At 41.6% G+C, this 21806-nt stretch overlaps 1 protein-coding gene across 2 annotated transcripts in view; it reads left to right on the top strand.

Annotated features, from left to right (window-relative positions):
- The window catches only part of LOC106080881 (basic-leucine zipper transcription factor A), a 433190-nt gene extending 413421 nt beyond the window's left edge, over window positions 1–19769 (top strand). For both annotated transcript variants that reach the window (XM_013242487.2, XM_059366478.1), the window contains exon 5: window positions 16986–19769. In XM_013242487.2, coding sequence (XP_013097941.2) covers window positions 16986–19453 — 2468 coding nt within the window. In that variant the 3' untranslated portion in view covers window positions 19454–19769. The remainder of the gene's footprint in view (window positions 1–16985) is intronic.
- The last annotated feature ends 2037 nt before the right edge of the window (window positions 19770–21806 follow it).

Raw genomic sequence — 21806 nt, 5'->3', positions numbered from 1 at the left:
CTCTCTCAATTTGTGGTAGGAACAAAGCAAAACAAAAGAAAACAAAATGGGCAAACACCAGCATATAATAACCCAGAAGGCAATGTTTACCAACATTTCTATGGGAAAATTAATTTTCATGGTAATTCAAACTTCACTCTTAACATTTCCTTTTTTATACCCACCCCCCATAGGATGGGAGGGGAATAATAATCTAGTCATTTCGTTTGTAGCATATCGAAATATTGGTGTGGGACTCCATAAAGTGTGGTGTGGGACCCCATAAAGTAGTATTTTTTTGATCTATTGATCTACTTGAAATTTTGCACACATATTTCCTATTGATATAGGTCGTTGGGTGATGCAAATGGGTCATGTCGGTGTAGATTTGAATATAGCCTACATATTAACCGATACCCCGATTTGACTTCCTGATCCCCTAGAAGTTGCAATTTTTGGCCGATTTGTCTGAAATTCTCAACGTAGTGTTTTACATTTTCTCACAGCCATCTGAGGCGAGCGTCGGATCTCGAAGCTAGCGGCTCGCGACAACGAGGGATACATGTGCGATCCCACAAAACCCATGCGGTTGGGGCGGTGGGCCAGTAACCCGCCCCCGGAAAGCTATAATTATCACTTTAAGGAATAACAAAATAGTAAAAACGGGCCCCCTAACGTTGACGACCTACGCAAACAAAAAAGGACCATGATTTGCGGATCTGCACCTGGAATGTCCACACTATCTAAAAAGAAAGTGCAGTATACGCGCTGGTGGACGTATTAGGACATTACAAGGCAGATATTACCGCCTTATAGGTAGTGTGATTGACTGGGAACGATGCACAACAACACCAAACGGTGGCAACCTATACTATAGCTGCCATAACAAAAGGCATTTGTGGTTAGTCGGAGACTGCTACAATCCACATATAAGCCAAATTCTTCAACATCAGCCTTATTTGTGCCCATGTCCCGACTGAAGACAAGGACGAGCAGGCCAAGGATATTTTCTGAGAGCACCTAGAGACCTGATTTCAACATAAAAATATTCACAAAACCACATGGCTGTCACCCGATCCAAGCACAAGGAACAAAATTGATCACGTTGTGATAGATAGAAGGCATTCATAAATATTTGAAACGAATATAGATTCAGATCATTACTTTGTTGCAGCAAAGGTTCGCACCCGTTTGAACATGTCAAGGAAAGTGTGGTCTGACACTGCAGCGAAACTTGACATTGAAAAGTTGCAAACACAACAGATGGCAACGCCATAATCCAATCAATTGAACCAACTGATGAAAGAACTCCTTGTTCCGATGATATAATGGCGCAGTGGCAAACCATTACACTCTTCATGGAAAATGCCGCGAAATCCATACTTAAGTACCGGAAGCTTCACCCATGATGCGACCTAGAGTGTCAAGAAGTTACTGAATTGAAAAATGCGGCATACAGACCAACCCTGCAATCAGTAGCAACGCACCAGATGAAAGAGTGGTATCGGGAGAAAAGAAAAGAGGAGAAACGCCTATTCTGCACAGAGAAAAAGTAAATGGAAATACGTAAAAATTAACGAACTGCGATGTACAGGACTCAGAATGAAGTCCGGAAATTCTACCAAAGAATTAAACATCAAACCGATGGCTGTGGTGCAGGCACATCTTCCTGCAGAGGCAAAGAAGGAAATCTGGAACTGACACAGATAGCGTGATGAGGATATGGAAAGAACATTTTACCAAACTACTAGTGTCCGACGTTGGCGGCAGAACCAATCCCTGATGATGGTATAGAATGTTTACCCCCTAGTCAGAATGAGGTCCAAGTAACAGTGACCCGATTAAAGAACAACAAGGCAGCAGGAACCGACGAGTTACCCACTGAACTATTTAAGAGCGGAGGCGACAAGCTGATACGGCGAATGCATCAGCTTATCTGCACAATCTGGCTAGAAAAACGCATACCCGATGATTGGAACCTCAGTATACTATGTCCCGTTCACAAGAAAGTAGACAAGAGGGAATATGCCAACTATAGAGAAATAAGTCTCCTACCCATCGCATACAAGATACTCTCGAGCGTACTGTGTGAAAGATTAAAATCTAAAATACATGAAATAATTAGACTTGGCAAATCCACCCTAGACCAGATATCCACACTGCGCAAAATACTGGAAAAGAACAGAGAAGGACAAATCAACAGCTACCATCTCTTTGTCGACTTCAAGGCCGCTTCCGATATCATTTCAAGCCATGTCTGAGTGTGGTATCCCTGCAAAATTAATAAGACTCTGCAGGATGACACTTACTGAGACACGTTCTCTAGAAAGAATAGGAGGGAATCTCTCGGAACCATTTAATACCAAACGAGGTTTCAGACAAGGAGACAGGCTATCGTGTGATCTCTTTAATATCTTGCTGGAGAAGATTATACGAGAAGCAAATGTGAATAGATATGGCACACTAATCACAAGAGAACACATGTTACTTTCCTATGCCGACGACATCGATATCATAGGTCGGTCACCGTAAGTAGAAACTGCAGCCTTTGCAAGAATCGAAAGAGAGTCAGTGAAAATGGATCCGGCAGTAAACAAAGAAAGGACGAAGGTTCAACTCCCAAAACGATCAAATAAAGAAAATGGAGAAATGGAGTTGGGAACCACAACTTTGAGATAGTCAGCAGCTTTAGCTACCTTGGCACCGCCGTAACCGAAACGGATGACATCAGTTTTGAAATTAAGTGAAGATTAATACAGGCTTTGAATTAAGTAGGCAGTTTAAAAACAAGGCCACCTCCCGGCAGACGAAGATAACCCCTGCGGGAAATGGGACAGTTTCCAAACCTGTCACGGGATAGGTCCTCTAGTGATAGAAACTGGTCCCAGTTCTCTTCCCCTTACATGGAAAAGACCTATCACTTTTATAAGGGTTTGTAGCTCGAGGTGACGAATTTCCACCATTCTAACACCGTAGGATAGATCCTGGGACAATTCGAAAAGGATGAGTATACTTTGCAAGTATTTTTAAGGAATTGACATTAGTTAGCAAATATATTCAAAGGATATGCGACTTTTTAAAAAATAATTAAAATTCATAAGTTGTGACAATTGAAACTTTTCAATCCCTGTAGGACCAGTTTGGGGACAATTGACTACACATTTCCCGTAGGGACACTATACATGACACTGCTATGGTTTCGAGGCATGGGTACTTGTGCAAGCAGACGATGCATTGTTTGAGAGAACGATTATTCCGAGAATATATGGACCAGTTTGCGACGTATGAACCTTGAGCTGTATGACGACGATAGCGTAGTTACAAATATCAAAATACAACGGCTGCTTTGACTAGGTCATGTTTTCAGATGGATGGACCATTAAAGAAAAAGCAAAAAGGTAAACCCAAAACTCTGATGGAGTGACCAAGTTTAGACCGACATCTCGAAACTGGGTGCCAGAGATTAGAGAAGAAGCGCGGAAGATGGAGGCGCTTGGAAAGCTAATCTACATTTGGCTAGTGGAACAAATGTTCTGCCATTGCCAATTATAGTAAAGAAAGTAAGTGTATAATCTGATATAGCTCCCATATAAGCTCATCTCCCGATACGCATTCAAATCCTCCTAGAAGTTTCAATTTGTACTTGGTTTGGCAGAAATTAGGTACGCAAAGCAATATTATACACTTCAACTGAGTTCAGTTTATGTAAATTTTTAGCAGAATCCATGGAGCTGAATTTCCAAGATTCTGCCCAGCCGAACTTAGCGCGTATTTACTTTTTTTTTCTTTTGTTTTTAGTAAGCCCTTCATTGTGGTATTGTTCCATACCAAGCCATGTTCAAGAGGTGGGGATATTAAGAGTATTGGCATAGTTTCCATTGTATGACTTTTTGATTGCAATGTAAAAAAGCCCATTTTATTGCTCCGCAAAAATTGGCAAGCATTCTAAGCAAACACAAAATGGTGCTTTCTTTACATATGTATGCGGTTATTGATATGAAGGACAATTTCAGGTCATGGCAGCCATATTAAAATCTAGATTATTTGCGTATGATGAAAGTGAAGTGGTTTCAAAATTAAATTCAAACCACAAAATTAGCGTTATCATGCACAATATGCAGCGAATGTCCTTTATTTATTTTATTTCTTTATAACTTTTCGTAAAATCAACCTTTGTCGATACTGGCAACCTTCAGTTTGTCAGTACGTTTTCCGATTTGACAGTGACCTGTCATGACGGAAACAATGACTGAGACGTCTGTTCTAGCCAATGACAGCAAAGCGGCAGACCTCTTCAAGTCTAGATTAGACCAAATAGCTTGGGAATGCTCTTCCTCCTTGTGATCATTTATCACTCGTTGTCCTTCGGCCTGGTCCTGGAAACCTAGCTTACATGTCGCTTTAGGCACACCCACAGATTCTAGTTTCCTTGGAATCTGAAAGATAGTTCCTAGTCTCGCAAGCTCGTCCGCTTTACAATCCCCTGGGATATCTTTGTAGCCCGACACCCAGAACAGGTGAATTTTGAACTATTCAGCCATCTCGTTGTGAGATCGGCGACAGTCGAGGGCGGTTTTTGTGTTCAGAAACACGTTATCCAGGGATTTAATGGTTGTCTGGCTGTCTAAGAAGATATTTATGCCAATCGCCGTTATAAAATTATATCTTAGCCATTCCACAACTTTCTTAATTGCAAGGATCTCCGGTTGATACACACTGCAGTGGTCGGGTAACCTTCTCGATATGACCAAAGCCCACCAGGTCGACTAGTTTGGAACCATCCGTATAGAAGTCTATGTTACTTATATTACCAGGAATATTGTAGTTCCCATCGATTCTATCAGGAATAGTGGTACAGTACTTTTTATGTAAAGGGGCACAGGAAGGGGTTTAATCCACACTGCCTAGCACATTGGACTTTGCATCAAGGATAACACAGTGTCCTAACACCATCCTTTGGATCGTGTTGAATAGTGAACAGTACGTGGACTTTTGAAGCGCCGTCCATTAGACCACAACACCATATAGCATTATAGGTCTGACAACTGCAGTATATACGCAATGCATGACACGCAGTCTAAACCCCCAACTTTTGCCAATGGCTCTCTTGCAGGTGTATAGGGCAAGAGTTGCATTTCTTGCCCTTTCCAAAATGCTGGATTTGAAGTTCAATTTCCTGTCCAGTACAACTAATTTCAGTGTTCAAAATGGTGTCGTCCTCAGTGCGGCCGTGATGCACAAACCATCCTTTGGATCCTGTTGAGTATTGAGCAGTTGGTGGACTTTCGAAACGCCGTCCACTAGACCACAACACCATATAGGTCTGACAACTGCAGTATATACCCAATGCATGGCAATCGGTCTAAGCCCCCAACTTTTGCCAATGGCTCTCTGCAGGTGTATGGGGCAAGAGTTGCCTTTCTTGCCCTTTCCAAAATGTTGGATTTGACGTTCAATTTCCTGTCCAGTACAATTAATTTCAATGTTCAATATGGCGTCGTCCTCAGTGCGGCTGTGATGCACAAACAAGCCATTCTCTGAATCCGCTTGAGTATTGAACAGTAGATGGACTTTTGAAACGCCGTCCACCAGACCACAACACCATATAGCATTATAGGTCTGACAACTGCAGTATATACCCAATACATGACGCGCGGTGTAAACCCTCATATTTTGCCAATGCCGCTTTTGCAGGTGTATAGGGCAAGAGTTGCCTTTCTTGCCCTTTCCAAAATGTTGGATTTAAAGTTCAATTTCCTGTCCAGCAATACACCCAGGTATTATGCGCTATCAGTAAACGGAACATTCTCTCCATCCAAGGACACAGGTGCCGCTGTAGGCAACTTGTATCTCCTGCTGAAAATAACTACTTCTGTCATGCACGGATTTATATCTAGACAACTCTCGGTAGCCCACTTCGATGTTTCACGTAGAGCTTCCTGAATAAAATCTCTACGAGTGCTGGGAAGGTTTCCCCTAACCATAATATCCACGTCATCAGCATACAATTTTACACCTTTTTCTTCCAGAGACAATAATCTATTTTCAATGGATATATTCCAAAGTAGAAGAGACAGTACACTTCCTTGAGGTGTTCCTCTGCTGACCCATCGTTTTAGATCCACCGATCCAAAGCCTGCCGTAAAGCTTCTTTTAGTAAATAAGTTATTAATAAACTTTCTTACGGTAGAGTTAATGCCTAGAAACTCAAAATCCTTCATGATTGACGTAGGTTTTACATTATTGAAAGCACCTTTAATGTCAAGAAATGCTACCATTGTACATTCCTTGACTGCGAGAGAACCCTCAATATAGGCGACTGGGTCATAAAGGGCTGTTTCTGTGGATTTGCCTTTAAAATAGGCATGCTGCTGCCGCGACAGGTAACTTCCAGGGATCTTTGCCCTTAGATATGTTTCTATCAACCTCTCAAGAGCCTTCAGTCTGACAGACTAATAGGACGAAAATCTTTCGCCTTCGTGTGGTAAGTTTTCCTGCTCTCGGAATGAAAATGTTCCTCCATCTCACAGGTATTTATATATGACATGCTGATACAAGCAGAGTATATCTCCCTAAGCCAAGGATCCAGTATATCAGACACAGCTTGTAATTCAACCGGTGATACATCATCAGGGCCTGGCGACTTAAAGGAGTCGAAACTTCTTATTGCCAAAAGGAGTATTGGCTCAGACACAATTTCCCTAACAAACTCCGACAAATGCATACCAGTGACAACCTTTTCTGGCGCCACGTTGTCCGTTGGAGAATTTCCCTGGAAAGGTGTATCAACGAGTAGTTCAAGTGTTTCCTCACTAGACATCAATACATTCTTTGTCTTCTAAATATACCCCACCGTAATAGATCTCGAGGACAGAATCTTCCTTAGCCAAGAGGCCTCAGGTGTATCTTCCACGGAGCTGCAGAATTCTACCCAGGATTTGTTCTGAGCACTTCTCATCTGGCCCTTAAATTTTTTTAGCTCAGCCTTATAGACGTCCCAATCGTTTGGTGCTCTTGTGGCTATCGCTCTGTTGAAGAGTTTTCTGCAGTTCTTCCTTAGACCAACCAGCTCTGGGGTCCACCATGGCGGTCGCTGTTTGCCCCTTGGCTTGGCACTAAGGCATGCAGACACAAGCGTGTCATTCAGGGCCTTCGTGATCCGCTTGACAATTATGTCTATATCCTCCGCAGTTGTCACTTCCTTTTCTAGTCAAGAAGGGATAGACGTGCAGAATTTATGCCGAAATTTATCCCAATCCGCCTTTCTTCTGTTTAGTCGGGGGACCACTTCTCCAGTATTTTCTCAAAGGGTAAAACTAATATAACGTTGATCAGAGAAGCTGTGATCATCCTGCACGTCTCAGTCGCATATCCTTGCGCTTATACCTTCCGATACAAAGGTAATATCTGGTACCTATTCCTGGTAATGAAGACCAGTTAACCCCTTAATTACAAATAGCCAGATTGCAACTTGTAATATATTCAATAATCAGCTCACCCTTTCCGTTGACATCCGAACTTCCCCATATCTGGTGATGTGCATTAGCATCACTTCCTACAATGGGGCTCTTCTTCTCTACAGAAATGGCTTCAACCAGCGTCTTAAGGTTTGAAGGCGGTATCTCTGAATCGTGTGCCATATATAGGGAAGCCAACCCGTATGAGACTCATTTATTTCAGGGTCCGCTACTACTAAATCTTTAGAGCTTAGCGACGGAAGAAGAGAAACATTTAGACTACTCTTTGCAGGCTCTGTGGCTCCCATTTCCCGTACCCTTGAGTTTAAAATCTCGGAAATTTTAGTCCATAACACATTCCTCCACACACCCATGGTTAGTGGATAAGAGCCAAGTCAAATCCCCCCGCCATCTGGAGGACCTTTAGTGCCGCCGAAGCGGCCTTACAATGTTGGAGATTTGTCTGTAGATACCGGACCATAGTCGGGATTCAGAATTTCCACAACAGTTGTGTTAGCCTCGTCTTCTGATTCCACCAGGAGTTTATCCTCACAAGATTCTTTAAATCTTATAATGATGAGCTTCCGTACGCCTCCAGGGGCAGGTGAGAAAGCAGTGGAACCACTCTTCCTCAGGAAACTAAACACTTGCAGTGTGGAGAATTCCTCCTTAGAAGCTTACGTGCTTCCCCGCTGGCTTGAGCCCAGTCCAACCGGTTGAACCACCCATACAGGGCTTGTCGGGTCCCGTTTCGAAACATTCCCCTTCCGTCTCGATTGTGGCAGGAGAATTTCAGTCTCCTGCAGTCCACCAGACCTTAGCGATGTGGTCGATAGTTCCTCAGGCAAGTATTCAGCAACAACTGATAAGTCATCTCCTGATTCCCCAACCGCAATGCTTCTTTACATCTTCAGTCTCAACTTGTTGAATCCGTAGAATACAACTCCTACAGACTAGTTGAGGTTTGCGAGACAGCCGGAGTTTAGTGCGAATACTAAATATCTGGAGGCCACCGTAGCGCAAAATTAGCATGTCCGCCTATGACGCTGAAAGCCAGGGTTCGAGTCCTATCGAGACCACCAGACAAAAATTTCAGCGGTGACTTTCCCCTCCTAATGCTGGCAACATTTGTGAGGTACTATGCCCGGTAAAAACTTCTCTCTAAAGAGCTGTCGCACGGCGGAACGACGTTCGGACTCGGTTATAAAAAGGAGGCCCCCTATCATTGAGCTTAAACTTGAATCGGACTGCACTCATTGATATTTGAGAAGTTTGTCCCTGTTCCATAGTGGAATGTTCATGGGCAAAATTTGCAAATTGCATTTGCAATAAATGTCTCCGGTCACCATCAGCCTCATCCAATCTACCAATCTTCCAGTCGGAGGTTGAAAGATTGGGATTACATTAGTCTTCCAAGTAAAGATTCAGGATCTGAGGGAAATCATGGTATCCAAGCATGCGACATTTATCGAGAAGGAATATATTCCTTCTTGACTAAATCTAGTGCTACACCTGGCCAGATCTCGACAATATATTTTAGCGCACAACGATACATTTCTATAGAGCGTTGATCCCCGAAGTCAATTAGTCTGTATCGGCCTCGATACCAGCCTGTAACGTCACAAACTGGAGGAGAGCCAGAAAATTCCGCAAGAACATCGGATTATACTGATGACAGTCCATTGACTATCCCACTCCAATTAATCCCAGTTATGCAGCCCTGTTCTTCTTCCTTGTCGACAACTGTCATCACCAAACTGCCCCTAGCGACATAAGCAAAGGTTCTTGGACCCATCTTACTATTGTTCGCCTGAGATCTTTTAGACATGGTATGGTCTTCAGGTGACCGCAGCCTTTTGGCTGACTGCGGTGCAGTTTCCGAATCTAGACGTACAGTCTTTGGGGCAAACTGTGCAACGAATTCCCGAGCACAATTTAGGGAGTCTCTCCCTATTAGTGAGAGTCTTAGGATCATTCGCACCATGTCTTGCAATAAATCTGAGAGCGATGCGCCTTCTATTATTTCAACCTCTTAAAGAGTGTGTTTGAACAGAACAGAATGACATTATAACACTTTCATTATAACAGTATAACACTTTGTCTTATGTACTAAAGTTTCTTTACTCCGCAGAGCTTAGTTTTTAGATAGGCTTCCTTTCAATGCCCAACATGACCTGCTTCAAAAGACAATACAGAATGTATAGCAGTTTAAATATTACAGTATACCACTTTGAATTAAGTTGTTGAATATACTAAAATGAACATATATGACTCTATAGCTCAACCCCTTACGAAGGCAGCCCTGTTCTTCTTCCTTGTCGACAACTGCCGTCACCAAACTGTCCCTAGCGACATAAGCAAAGGTTCTTGGACCCATCTTATTATTGTTCGCCTTAGATCTTTTAGGCATGGTATGGTCTCCAGGTGACCGCAGCCTTTTGGCTGACTGCGGTGCAGTTTCCGAATCTACACGTATAGTTTTTGGGGTAGCCTGTGCAACAAATCCCTGAGCCCAATTAAGGGTGTCTCTCTCCCTATTAGTGAGAGTCTTAGAATCATTCGCATCAAGCCTCTCAAATAACCTGAGAGCGATGCGCCTTCTATTATTCCAACCTCTTGAAGAGCTTGTTGGAACAGAACAGAATAATATTATAACACTTTCATTATAACAGTATAACACTTTGTCTGATGTACTAAAGTGAATATAAGTGACCGTTTCTTTACTCCGCAGAGCTTCGTTTTTAGATCCCCAACATGACATGCTTCAAAAGACAATACAGAATGTATAGCAGTTTAAGTATAACAGTATACCACTTTGAATAAAGTTGTTGAATATACTAAAATGAACATATATGACTCTATTTTAAATTGTCTCAATTGGGCAACCCCTTGCAAAGGCATACAAGATATTTAAAAGATACGTCTGTGTGCTAAATTTTTAACAAATTTCTACTCATTTGGTACTCATCCTTCAAACAGACAGTCGATAGTTCCTCAAGCAAGTGTTCAGCAACAACTGCTGAGTCGTATCCTGATTCCCCAAACCCACCACTTCTATAGACCTCAGTTTCAACTTGTTAAATCCATAGGATACAACCCTTCAGACTTGTTGAGGTCTGCCGGTCTGAGGGCAGCCAGAGTTTAGTACGAATACTGCAAGCCTCTGGTCTCCATCACCCTGATCCAATCTACCAATCTTCCATTCGGTGGTTGAAAGATTGGGATTACATTAGTCTTCCAAGTATGGATACAGATAGACTGACGTACAATTCTAAACACATTTTATATTCCACGATATTCAGTAAAAAAAATTTAAAACTCTAGTCACCTTTTCAATTTCTCCTGAGCTCAATTTCCTTTTCATGTTTAACAGCTCAACTGCATTGTGACAATTTTCTGTCTTACCCTATTATAGCCCTCAAAGATTTATGTTCGTTTGAACCTCCCACACATTTATAACCTGTCATTTTTGTGAATTGTCAGCAATAATAAAATGTCAAGCGTTGCAGAAAATTACGCTATGTTCCGCAAGAACATCGGATTATACTGATGACAGTCCATTGACTATCCCACTCCAATTAATCCCAGTTATGCAGCCCTGTTCTTCTTCCTTGTCGACAACTGTCATCACCAAACTGCCCCTAGCGACATAAGCAAAGGTTCTTGGACCCATCTTACTATTGTTCGCCTGAGATCTTTTAGACATGGTATGGTCTTCAGGTGACCGCAGCCTTTTGGCTGACTGCGGTGCAGTTTCCGAATCTAGACGTACAGTCTTTGGGGCAAACTGTGCAACGAATTCCCGAGCCCAATTTAGGGAGTCTCTCCCTATTAGTGAGAGTCTTAGGATCATTCGCACCATGTCTTGCAATAAATCTGAGAGCGATGCGCCTTCTATTATTTCAACCTCTTAAAGAGTGTGTTTGAACAGAACAGAATGACATTATAACACTTTCATTATAACAGTATAACACTTTGTCTTATGTACTAAAGTTTCTTTACTCCGCAGTTTAAATATTACAGTATACCACTTTGAATTAAGTTGTTGAATATACTAAAATGAACATATATGACTCTATAGCTCAGCCCCTTGCGAAGGCAGCCCTGCTCTTTTTCCTTGCCGACAACTGCCATCACCAAACTGTCCCTAGCGACATAAGCAAACGTTCTTAGACCCATCTTACTATGGTTCGCCTTAAATCTTTTAGGCATGGTATGGTCTCCAGGTGACCGCATCCTTTTGGCTGACTGCGGTGCAGTTTCCGAATCTACACGTATAGTTTTTGGGGTAGCCTGTGCAACAAATCCCTGAGCCCAATTAAGGGTGTCTCTCTCCCTATTAGTGAGAGTCTTAGAATCATTCGCATCAAGCATCTCAATTAACCTGAGAGCGATGCGCCTTCTATTATTCCAATCTCTTGAAGAGCTTGTTGGAACAGAACAGAATAATATTATAACACTTTCATTATAACAGTATAACACTTTGTCTGATGTACTAAAGTGAATATAAGTGACCGTTTTCTTACTCCGCAGAGCTTCGTTTTTAGATCCCCAACATGACATGCTTCAAAAGACAATACAGAATGTATAGCAGTTTAAGTATTACAGTATACCACTTTGAATAAAGTTGTTGAATAAACTAAAATGAACATATATGACTCTATTTTAAATTGTCTCAATTGGGCAACCCCTTGCAAAGGCATACAAGATATTTTAAAGATACGTCTGTGAGCTAAATTTTTAACAAATTTCTACTCATTTGGTACTCATCCTTCAAACAGACAGTCGATACTTCCTCAAGCAAGTGTTCAGCAACAACTGCTGAGTCGTCTGCTGATTCCCCAACCCCACCACTTCTATAGACCTTCAGTTTCAACTTGTTAAATCCATAGGATACAACCCTTCAGACTTGTTGAGGTCTGCCGGTCTGAGGGCAGCCAGAGTTTAGTACGAATACTGCAAGCCTCTGGTCTCCGGTCTCCATCACCCTGATCCAATCTATCAATCTTCCATTCTGTGGTTGAAAGATTGGGATTACATTAGTCTTCCCAGTATGGATACAGATAGACTGACGTACAATTCTAAAAACATTTTATATTCCTCGATATTCAGTAAAAAAAATTTAAAACTCTAGTCATCTTTTCAATTTTTCCAGAGCTAAATTTCCTTTTCATGTTTAACAGCTCAACTGCATTGTGACAATTTTCTGTCTTACCCTATTATAGCCATCAAAGATTTATGTCCGTTTGAACCTCCCACACATTCATAACCTGTCATTTTTGTGAGTTGTCAGCAATAATAAAATGTCAAGCGTTGCAGAAAATTACGCTATGGGCGAATAATAAGCCAAAGTAGTTGACAATAGCGAAATTGAAGAAGGCTTCCGTGGTTCACGGTTTTGTTGAACACAACAGCGGGAAACTCGTGGTAATCAGCCCATTAAATGACAACAAAGGGCAAGGCATAATGACAGCATTGGTGTTGGCAAGCAAAATTGGAGTAAACAATCGATTAACCCAGACATAACAGAATCACCATGAATGACCCCTTTGTTAACGGATAGAGGAGTAATGGAAAGCATATTTCTTTTGAACACTCTATGAAAGCGTTTCATTGAAGCTAGTTAGAAGAGTGCTAGTTATAAAGGCTAGGGAAGCCACCGTAGCGCAGAGATTAGCATGTCCGCCTATGACGCTGAACGCCTGAGTTCGAATACTGGCGAGACCATCAGAAAAAAATTTTTAGCGGTGGTTTTCCCCTCCTAATGCTGGCAACGTTTGTGAGGTACTATCCCATGTAAAACTTCTCTCCAAAGAGGTGTCGCACTGCGGCACGCCGTTCGGACTCGGCTATAAAAAGGAGGCCCCTTATCATTGAGCCTAAACTTGAATTGGACAGGACTCATTGATATGTGAGAAGTTTGCCCCTGTTCCTTAGTGGAATGTTCAGGGGCAAAATTTGAAAATTGCATTTATTTATATCCAAATAAAATTGGTAATTTATAATCATGCCAAAGGACGGTAAAGCTTCGCAGGTTCAAAAGTTTTCATATACGTTGTAGTCGAAAACAGAAGTCGAAAGCAGACGATGAGACCATCACCCACTACCAAGGGTCTTGCAGATGACACAATTGGGCCAGACCCAGAGGTCTCAATGTTAACCCAGAGAAGACTGAAATCGGAATATTCACGAGAAAGACAAAGGTGGGCCAATTTGACGCACCATGCTTCCTGAACAGAACGGTTTCGATATCTGACAAGGTCAAATACTTAGGAGTGATCTTGGACACAAAACCTTATTGGAAGTGTCACATTAAGGAGCGTGCTGACAAGGCTCACACTGTGTCTGTGTAGAGCACTTTGTAGACGGGCCGTAGGCTCGAAATGGGGCTTGAATACGGGGATAGACCACTGGCTCTATAGAAGTGTGATAAGACCAATACTTACGGGCCGTAGGCCCGTCTGTTTAGGGCACTGTGTAGACGGGCCGTTGGCTCGAAATGGGGCTTGAATCCGACGATAGACTACTGGCTCTACAGCAGTGTGATTAGACCAATACTTACTTACGCCTTAGTGGGTTGGTGATGCAATTTAAGAACAATACAACAGGTTCAGAGAACATGATGACTTGGCATAGGCGGCGATGAGGACTTCGCCTGCTATGGTACTGGGGACTATTCTAGATATCCGACCCATTGACATACAGATTAAGTGTGAGGCAGCCCCTGCGGCTATGAGACTTAAGACGATGGGAGAATGGATTGAGGATGGGAGTAGGTCAAAACCATTGCGGTAACAATGGATGGATGGATTAGAAACGGTTTCCGATCGGATACCTCAGATGCACTTAAGAACGAGTGCGGGACACTGTTGCCTGAGGCACAGTCTTGGATTGACGGAACTTTGGTATTGTCATTTGGGAGATAATGTTATACAGATATATCAAAGACAAAGTGAGGCTAGGGGTCTACAAGGAAAACCCAGGGGCTGAGATCTGTTTTCGACAACCTAACCGTAATTCGATCCTGAAGGCAGAGAACCAGGCAATCACTTAATGCGTGAGGTGGTGTGGTGCTAACGCGATGACGTCGAGTGTGAACATCATTATGGAAAGTAAACAGGCCATTAGGGCAATAACAACCAGGACGCACAGTGGGAGGAAATAAAAAAAAAAATTGGAAAAAAATATACCGCGTGAGAATGGGTGGAGATATCTCCTTTGTACTACGAATGGTAAAAGCTGAGATGTTAGATTTTTGGAAATCGGACCACAAATGAAGTTTTGACAGACCCAAAAAATTTTCGCAAAAACCGAGGTGACCAACTTCAGGGACCTGCCAAATGGCTCACGGAAAACCTATGGCCTTGAATTTGCTAACGATATCGCTAATCATTCCAAATTTGAAAGTGACATTTTAAGCCGTTCTCACACGGCATATTTTTATTATTTTTATACCCTCCACCATAGGATTGGGGTATACTAATTTCGTCATTCTGTTTGTAACTCCTCCAAATATTTGTCTAAGACTCCATAGAGTATATATATATATCCTTGATCGTCATGACATTTTAAGTCGAACTAGCCATGTCCGTGCGTCTCTCCGTCCGTCCATCTGTTTGTCGAAAGCTCGCTAACTTTCGAAGGAGTAAAGCAAGCCGCTTGAAATTTTGCACAAATACTTCTTATTAGTGTAGGTCAGTGGGGATTGTAAATGGCCTATATTGGGCCACGTTTTGATATAGCTACCATATAAACCGATCTGGGATTTTGACTTCTTGAGCCGCTAGAAGGCACAATTCTTATCCGATGTGGCTGAAATTTTGCATGAGATATTTTGTTATGATTTTCAATAACTGTGCTGAGTATGGTTGAAATCGGTCCATAACCTGATATAGCTGTCATATAAACCTATCAGGGGTCTTGACTTCTTGAGCCGCTAGAAGGCACAATTCTTTTCCGATTTGGCTGAAATTTTGAATGAGGTGTTTTATTATGACTTCCAACAACTGTGCTGAGTATGGTTGAAATCGGTCCATAACCTGATATAGCTGTCATATAAACCTATCAGGGGTCTTGACTTCTTGAGCCGCTAGAGGGCACAATTCTTATCCGATTTGGCTGAAATTTTGAATGAGGTGTTTTATTATGACTTTTAATAACTGTGCTGAGTATGGTTGAAATCGGTCTCTAAGCTGATATAGCTGCCATATAAACCAATCTGGGTTCTTGACTTCTTGGGCCGCTAGAGGGCAAAATTCTCCTCCGATTTGGCTGAAATTTTGAATGAGGTGTTTTGTTATGACTTCCAACAACTGTGTTAAGAATAGTTCAAATCGGTCTATAACCTGATATAGCTGCCATATAAACCGATCTGGGGTCTTGACTTCTTGAGCCACTGGAGGCCGCAATTATTATCCGATTTGGCTGAAATTTTGCATGAGGTGTTTTGTTATAACTTTCAATAAATGTGCTAAGAATAGTTGAAATCGGTCCATAACCTGACATAGCTTCCATATAAACCAATATGGGATCTGGACTTCTTAAGCCTCTAAAGGGCGCAAGTATTGCCCGATTTGGCTGAAATTTTATACAACGTCTTCTCTCATGACCTTTAACATATGTGTCGAATATGGCATGAATCGGTTTATAGCCTAATACAGCTCCCCTATAAAACGATCTCCCTATTTTACTTGTGTAACATAAGCAGGTTAAGTTCGATGATGCGTTTTATCAATCTATATTTTCATGTAGCCCATTAAGGGCCCGATATCGCTAAAAATTTTAAACTGTCAGTTCCCTTAAACCCTGGAAAGTTCGTTCCAGGTCGGTTGCTACTTCGATACACATAGATGCTAATAGGAGGAACTTTCGATTTATAATGTTGGGCTCGTAAATGGCCCATTTATTACTCGACTTCGTTGAAATTATATTAGATCTCTCGGCATCCATGCCAATTGTAATCCAATTTGGACCATAATTGGATATAGCTTCCATATATGCCGATATGTTAGGCCTATGGATCCCCGTGGTGAGTATGCCATATACTTCGGACTCCAAATTTTAGGTCTTGAGACCGTAAAAAAAATCATTTACGGCCCGAGTTCGCTGAAATTTGGCGCAGTCATTTGTAGAAGATTTTTATAAATCCGAGCCACATAAATATGGTACTGTGATTAAGTTGTATTTGCACCGATCTCTCGAATAAACTGCTTGGGTTCATAAATAGTACATTTAACAACTGATTTGATGAAATATTTTTAAGATATATATGGTGGTGGGCTTTCAAAGTACGGCCAGGCGAACTTAAGGCGTTTCTATGTGTATTTTATTTCTTTTATGATTTCCCCCCATAAAATATTTAACTAAATACTAACATTTTTCCCTTTGCTCTTTTTCTTTCGAAACAACAACAACAACCATCTGCACATGTACCAAAAACCATTTAAATTGCAACATGGCAATGGCCATAAAACAACTTTTACTGCAATTGACATTTCAACCTAAATCTTGAATTGCTCCGACAAACAACGTGATGCCCAACACTAATAGAGAGCGAAACGTTGATGGCAGTGACAACAGCAGCACCGTCGTCGTCTACGGTTGCTAACCATGAAGCAGAGTATAGAAGACAATCGCTATTCGAAAGGGAGAAATCGCTGAGACGCAATAGCAAACGTTATGGCCATAAAACCCATAAAAAGAAATACAAGGATTATCTGCACTACTCGTCGGTCATGATGATGAGACAATCGCCGCCAACACCATCAGCCCGAGAAGCAACAGAGGCAACAGCAGCTACCAACACAACAAGTTATGCTGGAATGGAGAAGACAACATCTGCACCAGCAGCCTCCACAAAACTCATAAAAATGGATGAAAATAACAAACATCGCAATGATAATGCTGAGGATAATTTACGTTACCACAAGGATAAGTATGCCAAGAAATTAAAGATGGAGAAGTTAAGAGGTGCAGTTGTACCACCCTCACCCATTTTTGTGATTAAGCCTTCGTCGAGGGGGCCCCCCATGATGGCCGGGGTCACCAGCAAACCTTTCTATGAGGGACAAATCAATTACTATTTGGAAACTGAAGATGATGATGATGCTCTTATGGGCGGCCGAGGCAATGAGGCACGTTTCATAACCAAAGGTGATCGCATGGACACCAACGATTGGTATCGCAAACTAAGTCCGGTGCTAAGGAATGGTGTGAAAACCTCCAGCAGCAGCGGCACCAATCAAGAGGATCGACCTACCCCCATGGGGGCCATGACCAGACCAGCCCATAATGATAGTAGAGGCAGTGCATTACAGGGAACGCCTGGCTATACACCATATCATCACTTAAGAAGCCATCATCAACGTCACCACCAACACCACCAGCAACATACACATGGCCACCAACATCATCAACATTCCCGCAATCATGCCTATCAACGTAAAATGTTACCCAAAAAGCCTTTAATGCTGTCCACCACACCCCAGCCTCCACCTGCAAGGAAACATGACCCCTCTGCAGCAGTTGCGGCAGACAATGTACACAGTCACATGCAGGAGCTGGGCCATCAAATCACCGACCTCAAAGAGTTCGAACGCTATTATGCCAAGTGGCCACATTTGGCCCGAGTCCAATCCCAATTGCACGATGAACAACTCCGGGAACAATTGGAATTACAAAATTTACAACAACAACAATTAGGGCAATATCAGGACTATGAATATGATGAGGACTACTTTGAGGCATTGCAGGGCATGTCAGCGGCACCCAATGCCAGGGAGGCTAATTCCGAGGAGAATTTGCCTCCGTACATAAGAAAATATAATCGGCGCAATAAACAATTGCTGGATTTGTTGGAGGGTACCCTGCCACCACCCACCACTCGGCCTCCGCCACAGCTGAGGTGGTCAGGCTCAAAGGTACAGCCGGGTTCACGTGACACCAGCAATGTGGGCAGTATGTCGGTGCGCATCGATGATGACTATTTGAAGGAGAAACGTAAACGCTATCATCAAAGACAAAAACAGATACACGATTTGTTTGAACAGCAAAGGGGCACAACGACAACAATGGCACCCACTCCCTATGCCTATGATGGCAATAGCAAGGATAGCCAAAAAGGCAGCAGCAGCGGTAACAACAATGATGCCCAAATGGCAAATCATTTGCCTGATGAAGATGTTAGCATTTCGTTGGAGACCCAAGAAGAACACACAAACGAACCCAATCGAAATTGGCAAAAGGAAATTGCAACTAAATCAACGAAATCTGCATCGTCCTTGTCGCCATCGTCATCATCAAATACCGGAAATTTACCAATTCACTGGCAAATGGAGAAAATAATAACACCCTCGCCCAAGAGCGCAACGGGAGTGGATATGGCCTCGGCCAATAATGTGGCAACACCCAAGCCGGCCATATTCAAATTGCCCTCATATCCTTCGATAGCGGGCAGCTTCATGCAAAGGCCTCGTTCGCGTAGTGCTCAATTTGCCCCAAGTTCGGGATCGGAGTTTCGGCGTGTCACCCCCAATCTGTATGGGGCCAATGGCAATAATAATTTCATAAATGCTGGTGGTTATGTGGCCTATAATGGCCATAATAAGGCGGCCAAATCCATGGCATCGAGATTTTCTGGCAATGAAGAGAAACGCACCACCGCTTTACCACCCTCATCGGCAATGGTGGTCTCAGACACTAATGATACGTCCAAGAGCAAAAATAATCAAGGGGCCTCCGCTGCTGCGTCTTCTGCTTCTTCAACCTCATCCAGATCCTCCAAATCATCTGCCTCGTCCTCGTCCTCGTCATCATCATCATCGCCAGCTTCTGTTAGTAATTCCTTTGTATATCATCGCGTTGTCGATGCATCACCGCGCCTCGTGGGTGCCGGTTTGACAGGACGCAAACAGCGTCTGCCATTTGTGGCCATCACCGACCGACGTTTGGAGACTTCAAAGAAATCCTTAACGGATCATCAAAAAGACTTTGAACAAAATCACTATCCGTTGCCTTAAACACAAAAACAAAAGTAAAAGAATACCAACAAACAAAAGACAGTATCACAAAACACCGAATAAGAAAAAAAGCGAAATATTTTATCCCTCCCTCCCCAAAAATCCAAAAAAAAAAAAAAAAAAAAACAGAATCCCCTTCTAATAATAAAAATATTCTAATCTTATATAAAACAACATGGAAATACAATGATGATAATAATCATGGGAGAATTATTGGCATTAGTGATGGTAGGTATAGAAAACAACAATAAAACAAAAAAAGCAGAAGGGACAAAAGTGTCTAAGGGACCGTTTCACAAACTTCAACTAAAAATTGTTGCAAAACACAAAAAATCATTTTAAGCAGAAATATTGCAATTATCGATCATGAAGCCCTTGAAGGTGTTAGGTTTTGAAAATGAAGTCCACACACAAACTACATTTTATCAGAGTTTTAAATTTTATATTTGATTTATTTTTAATATTTTAGGCAAATATTATACTTTCGACCATACCTTTGTGGGCTTCATAGCACATTTTTGTCCCTTTACATGCCTGGTGTATAATGGAGTTTTTGGCAAATTTATATGAAATCTCTTTTAGTATTAAATATGAAAATGTAATATAATAAAACTTAAATTTATCATAATAAATGCATACATGTATGTTTAAGTAAGAGTGACAGCAGTGAGTCAGTCACCCACACACAAATTATAAAAATAGACAAATTGATAACAAGTTAATAGGGTGTACCGAAAAAAAGGTGCTTTGAAAAAAGGCAGAGGCTTCTAAATTTATTTTTTAAAAATTTTACACATTTTATTATTTTTATCCTTACAACTATTGCTCCCATAAACAAGAGTCATTTTTCAATGTCATCAATGCACAATAATTTAAAAAATAATTGGAATAAAGGGCTTTATTCTTCAATTAAGAGATAGAGAACTCAGTAAAATTAAACTTTTCTAAAACTCAACATTTTTATGAAATTTTAAAATTTTCAGGAAACGTTCTCTAACAACCATAACCGAGAGTTTAGCATGTTCACCTATGACGCTGAACGCCTGGTTTCGAATCCTGATGAGAATATCAAATAAGTTTTTCAGCGGTGGTTATACCCACCTTATGCTGGCAACAGTTGTGAGGAACTTCCCCATATAAAAACCAACTTACCAAAGAGGTGTTGCACTATGGCACGCCGTTCGGACTGGGTTCCAAAAAGAAGACCCCTTTACATTGAGCTGAAACTTGAATCGCACAGCACTCATTGAAATATGAGAAGCTTGTGAATTTTTGTGTCGGCCGTTACAGAAACCCGAAAACACAAATTTAGTAAACAAATGGGGCTTTTGAGGGACCATCCCAACCACAAAAACCGTTCAAACGAATATATACACCAATCAACATAAAGCTTGCTCCTTGCTCCTACTCCAAAAATGGAATGTTCAAGGGCAAAATTGCTTGCTTTGTTCTCTAACCAAATAACAAAATATTTTCGTGATTCGAAAATATTCCAGCTCAAGATCAAATTCAATGCTTTATATTCAAAGAATAGCATAGCAAAGACTTAAAAAATAAACAAAATATTCATGAAATGTTCTTAGAGATAAAATTTCCATAAAATGTGCGGAAAAAAAACTTTCCATGAAATTTTTTCAAAAAAAAAAAAAATTTCAAATTTTGCCACAATGATGTTTTCACTCGGAAATGTGTGACGCGCCTTAAGCGAATTGTAGCTTCGACCGTTACATAAGGTTAGGTTGAAAAGAGGGTGCAGATATTAATCCACCCCATGCCACGATGGACATATACCTAAGCCAGTAATCGGCTTGTTGTGCGCTCTAAAAACTATAAAGTAACATCTAAAAAGAAAATTTTACTTTAGGAATTCCGTGCTACTTACAAAATCCTTAATTGTTTTCAATGCCACTCCCCAAGGTTGATTCATGTCTGATATTGTGCCTCCACCTAAGTAGCGGTATCTGTTAGACGCGAAATCCCGGCAATGACAAAGGAAATGCTCCAACGTCTCATCATCTTCCCCGTATGACATACACATGCTATCTCACTCCCATGTGGTCTACTAATGTTTCAGTTTGTTCATGGGTTTTTGAGAGAAACTTTTTTATCTTGGCGGCTTCATCAATGACATCGACCTGGTCGCAGAAAAGTTTTCAGGGGGCACGTTTTGCTGCTCTGGTAATTTTATTATATTTTATATTCCTTGAGCTGTGTAATACACATCCTAATATATTTCCGCTATTTTACGACGTGTTCTGTTATAAAATCTGCGGACCTCTTTCCTTTAACCGATAAGGTATTTAATAGGCACATCGGTCTATATGACAGCTCCATCAAAATATGGTCCAAATCT

Source organism: Stomoxys calcitrans, chromosome 4 (genome assembly GCF_963082655.1).
Source record: "Stomoxys calcitrans chromosome 4, idStoCalc2.1, whole genome shotgun sequence".
In the NCBI taxonomy this organism is placed as follows: Eukaryota; Metazoa; Arthropoda; class Insecta; order Diptera; family Muscidae; genus Stomoxys; species Stomoxys calcitrans.
Note: the sequence above shows the minus strand (reverse complement) of the source record. Positions and strands in the feature narration are given on the sequence as shown.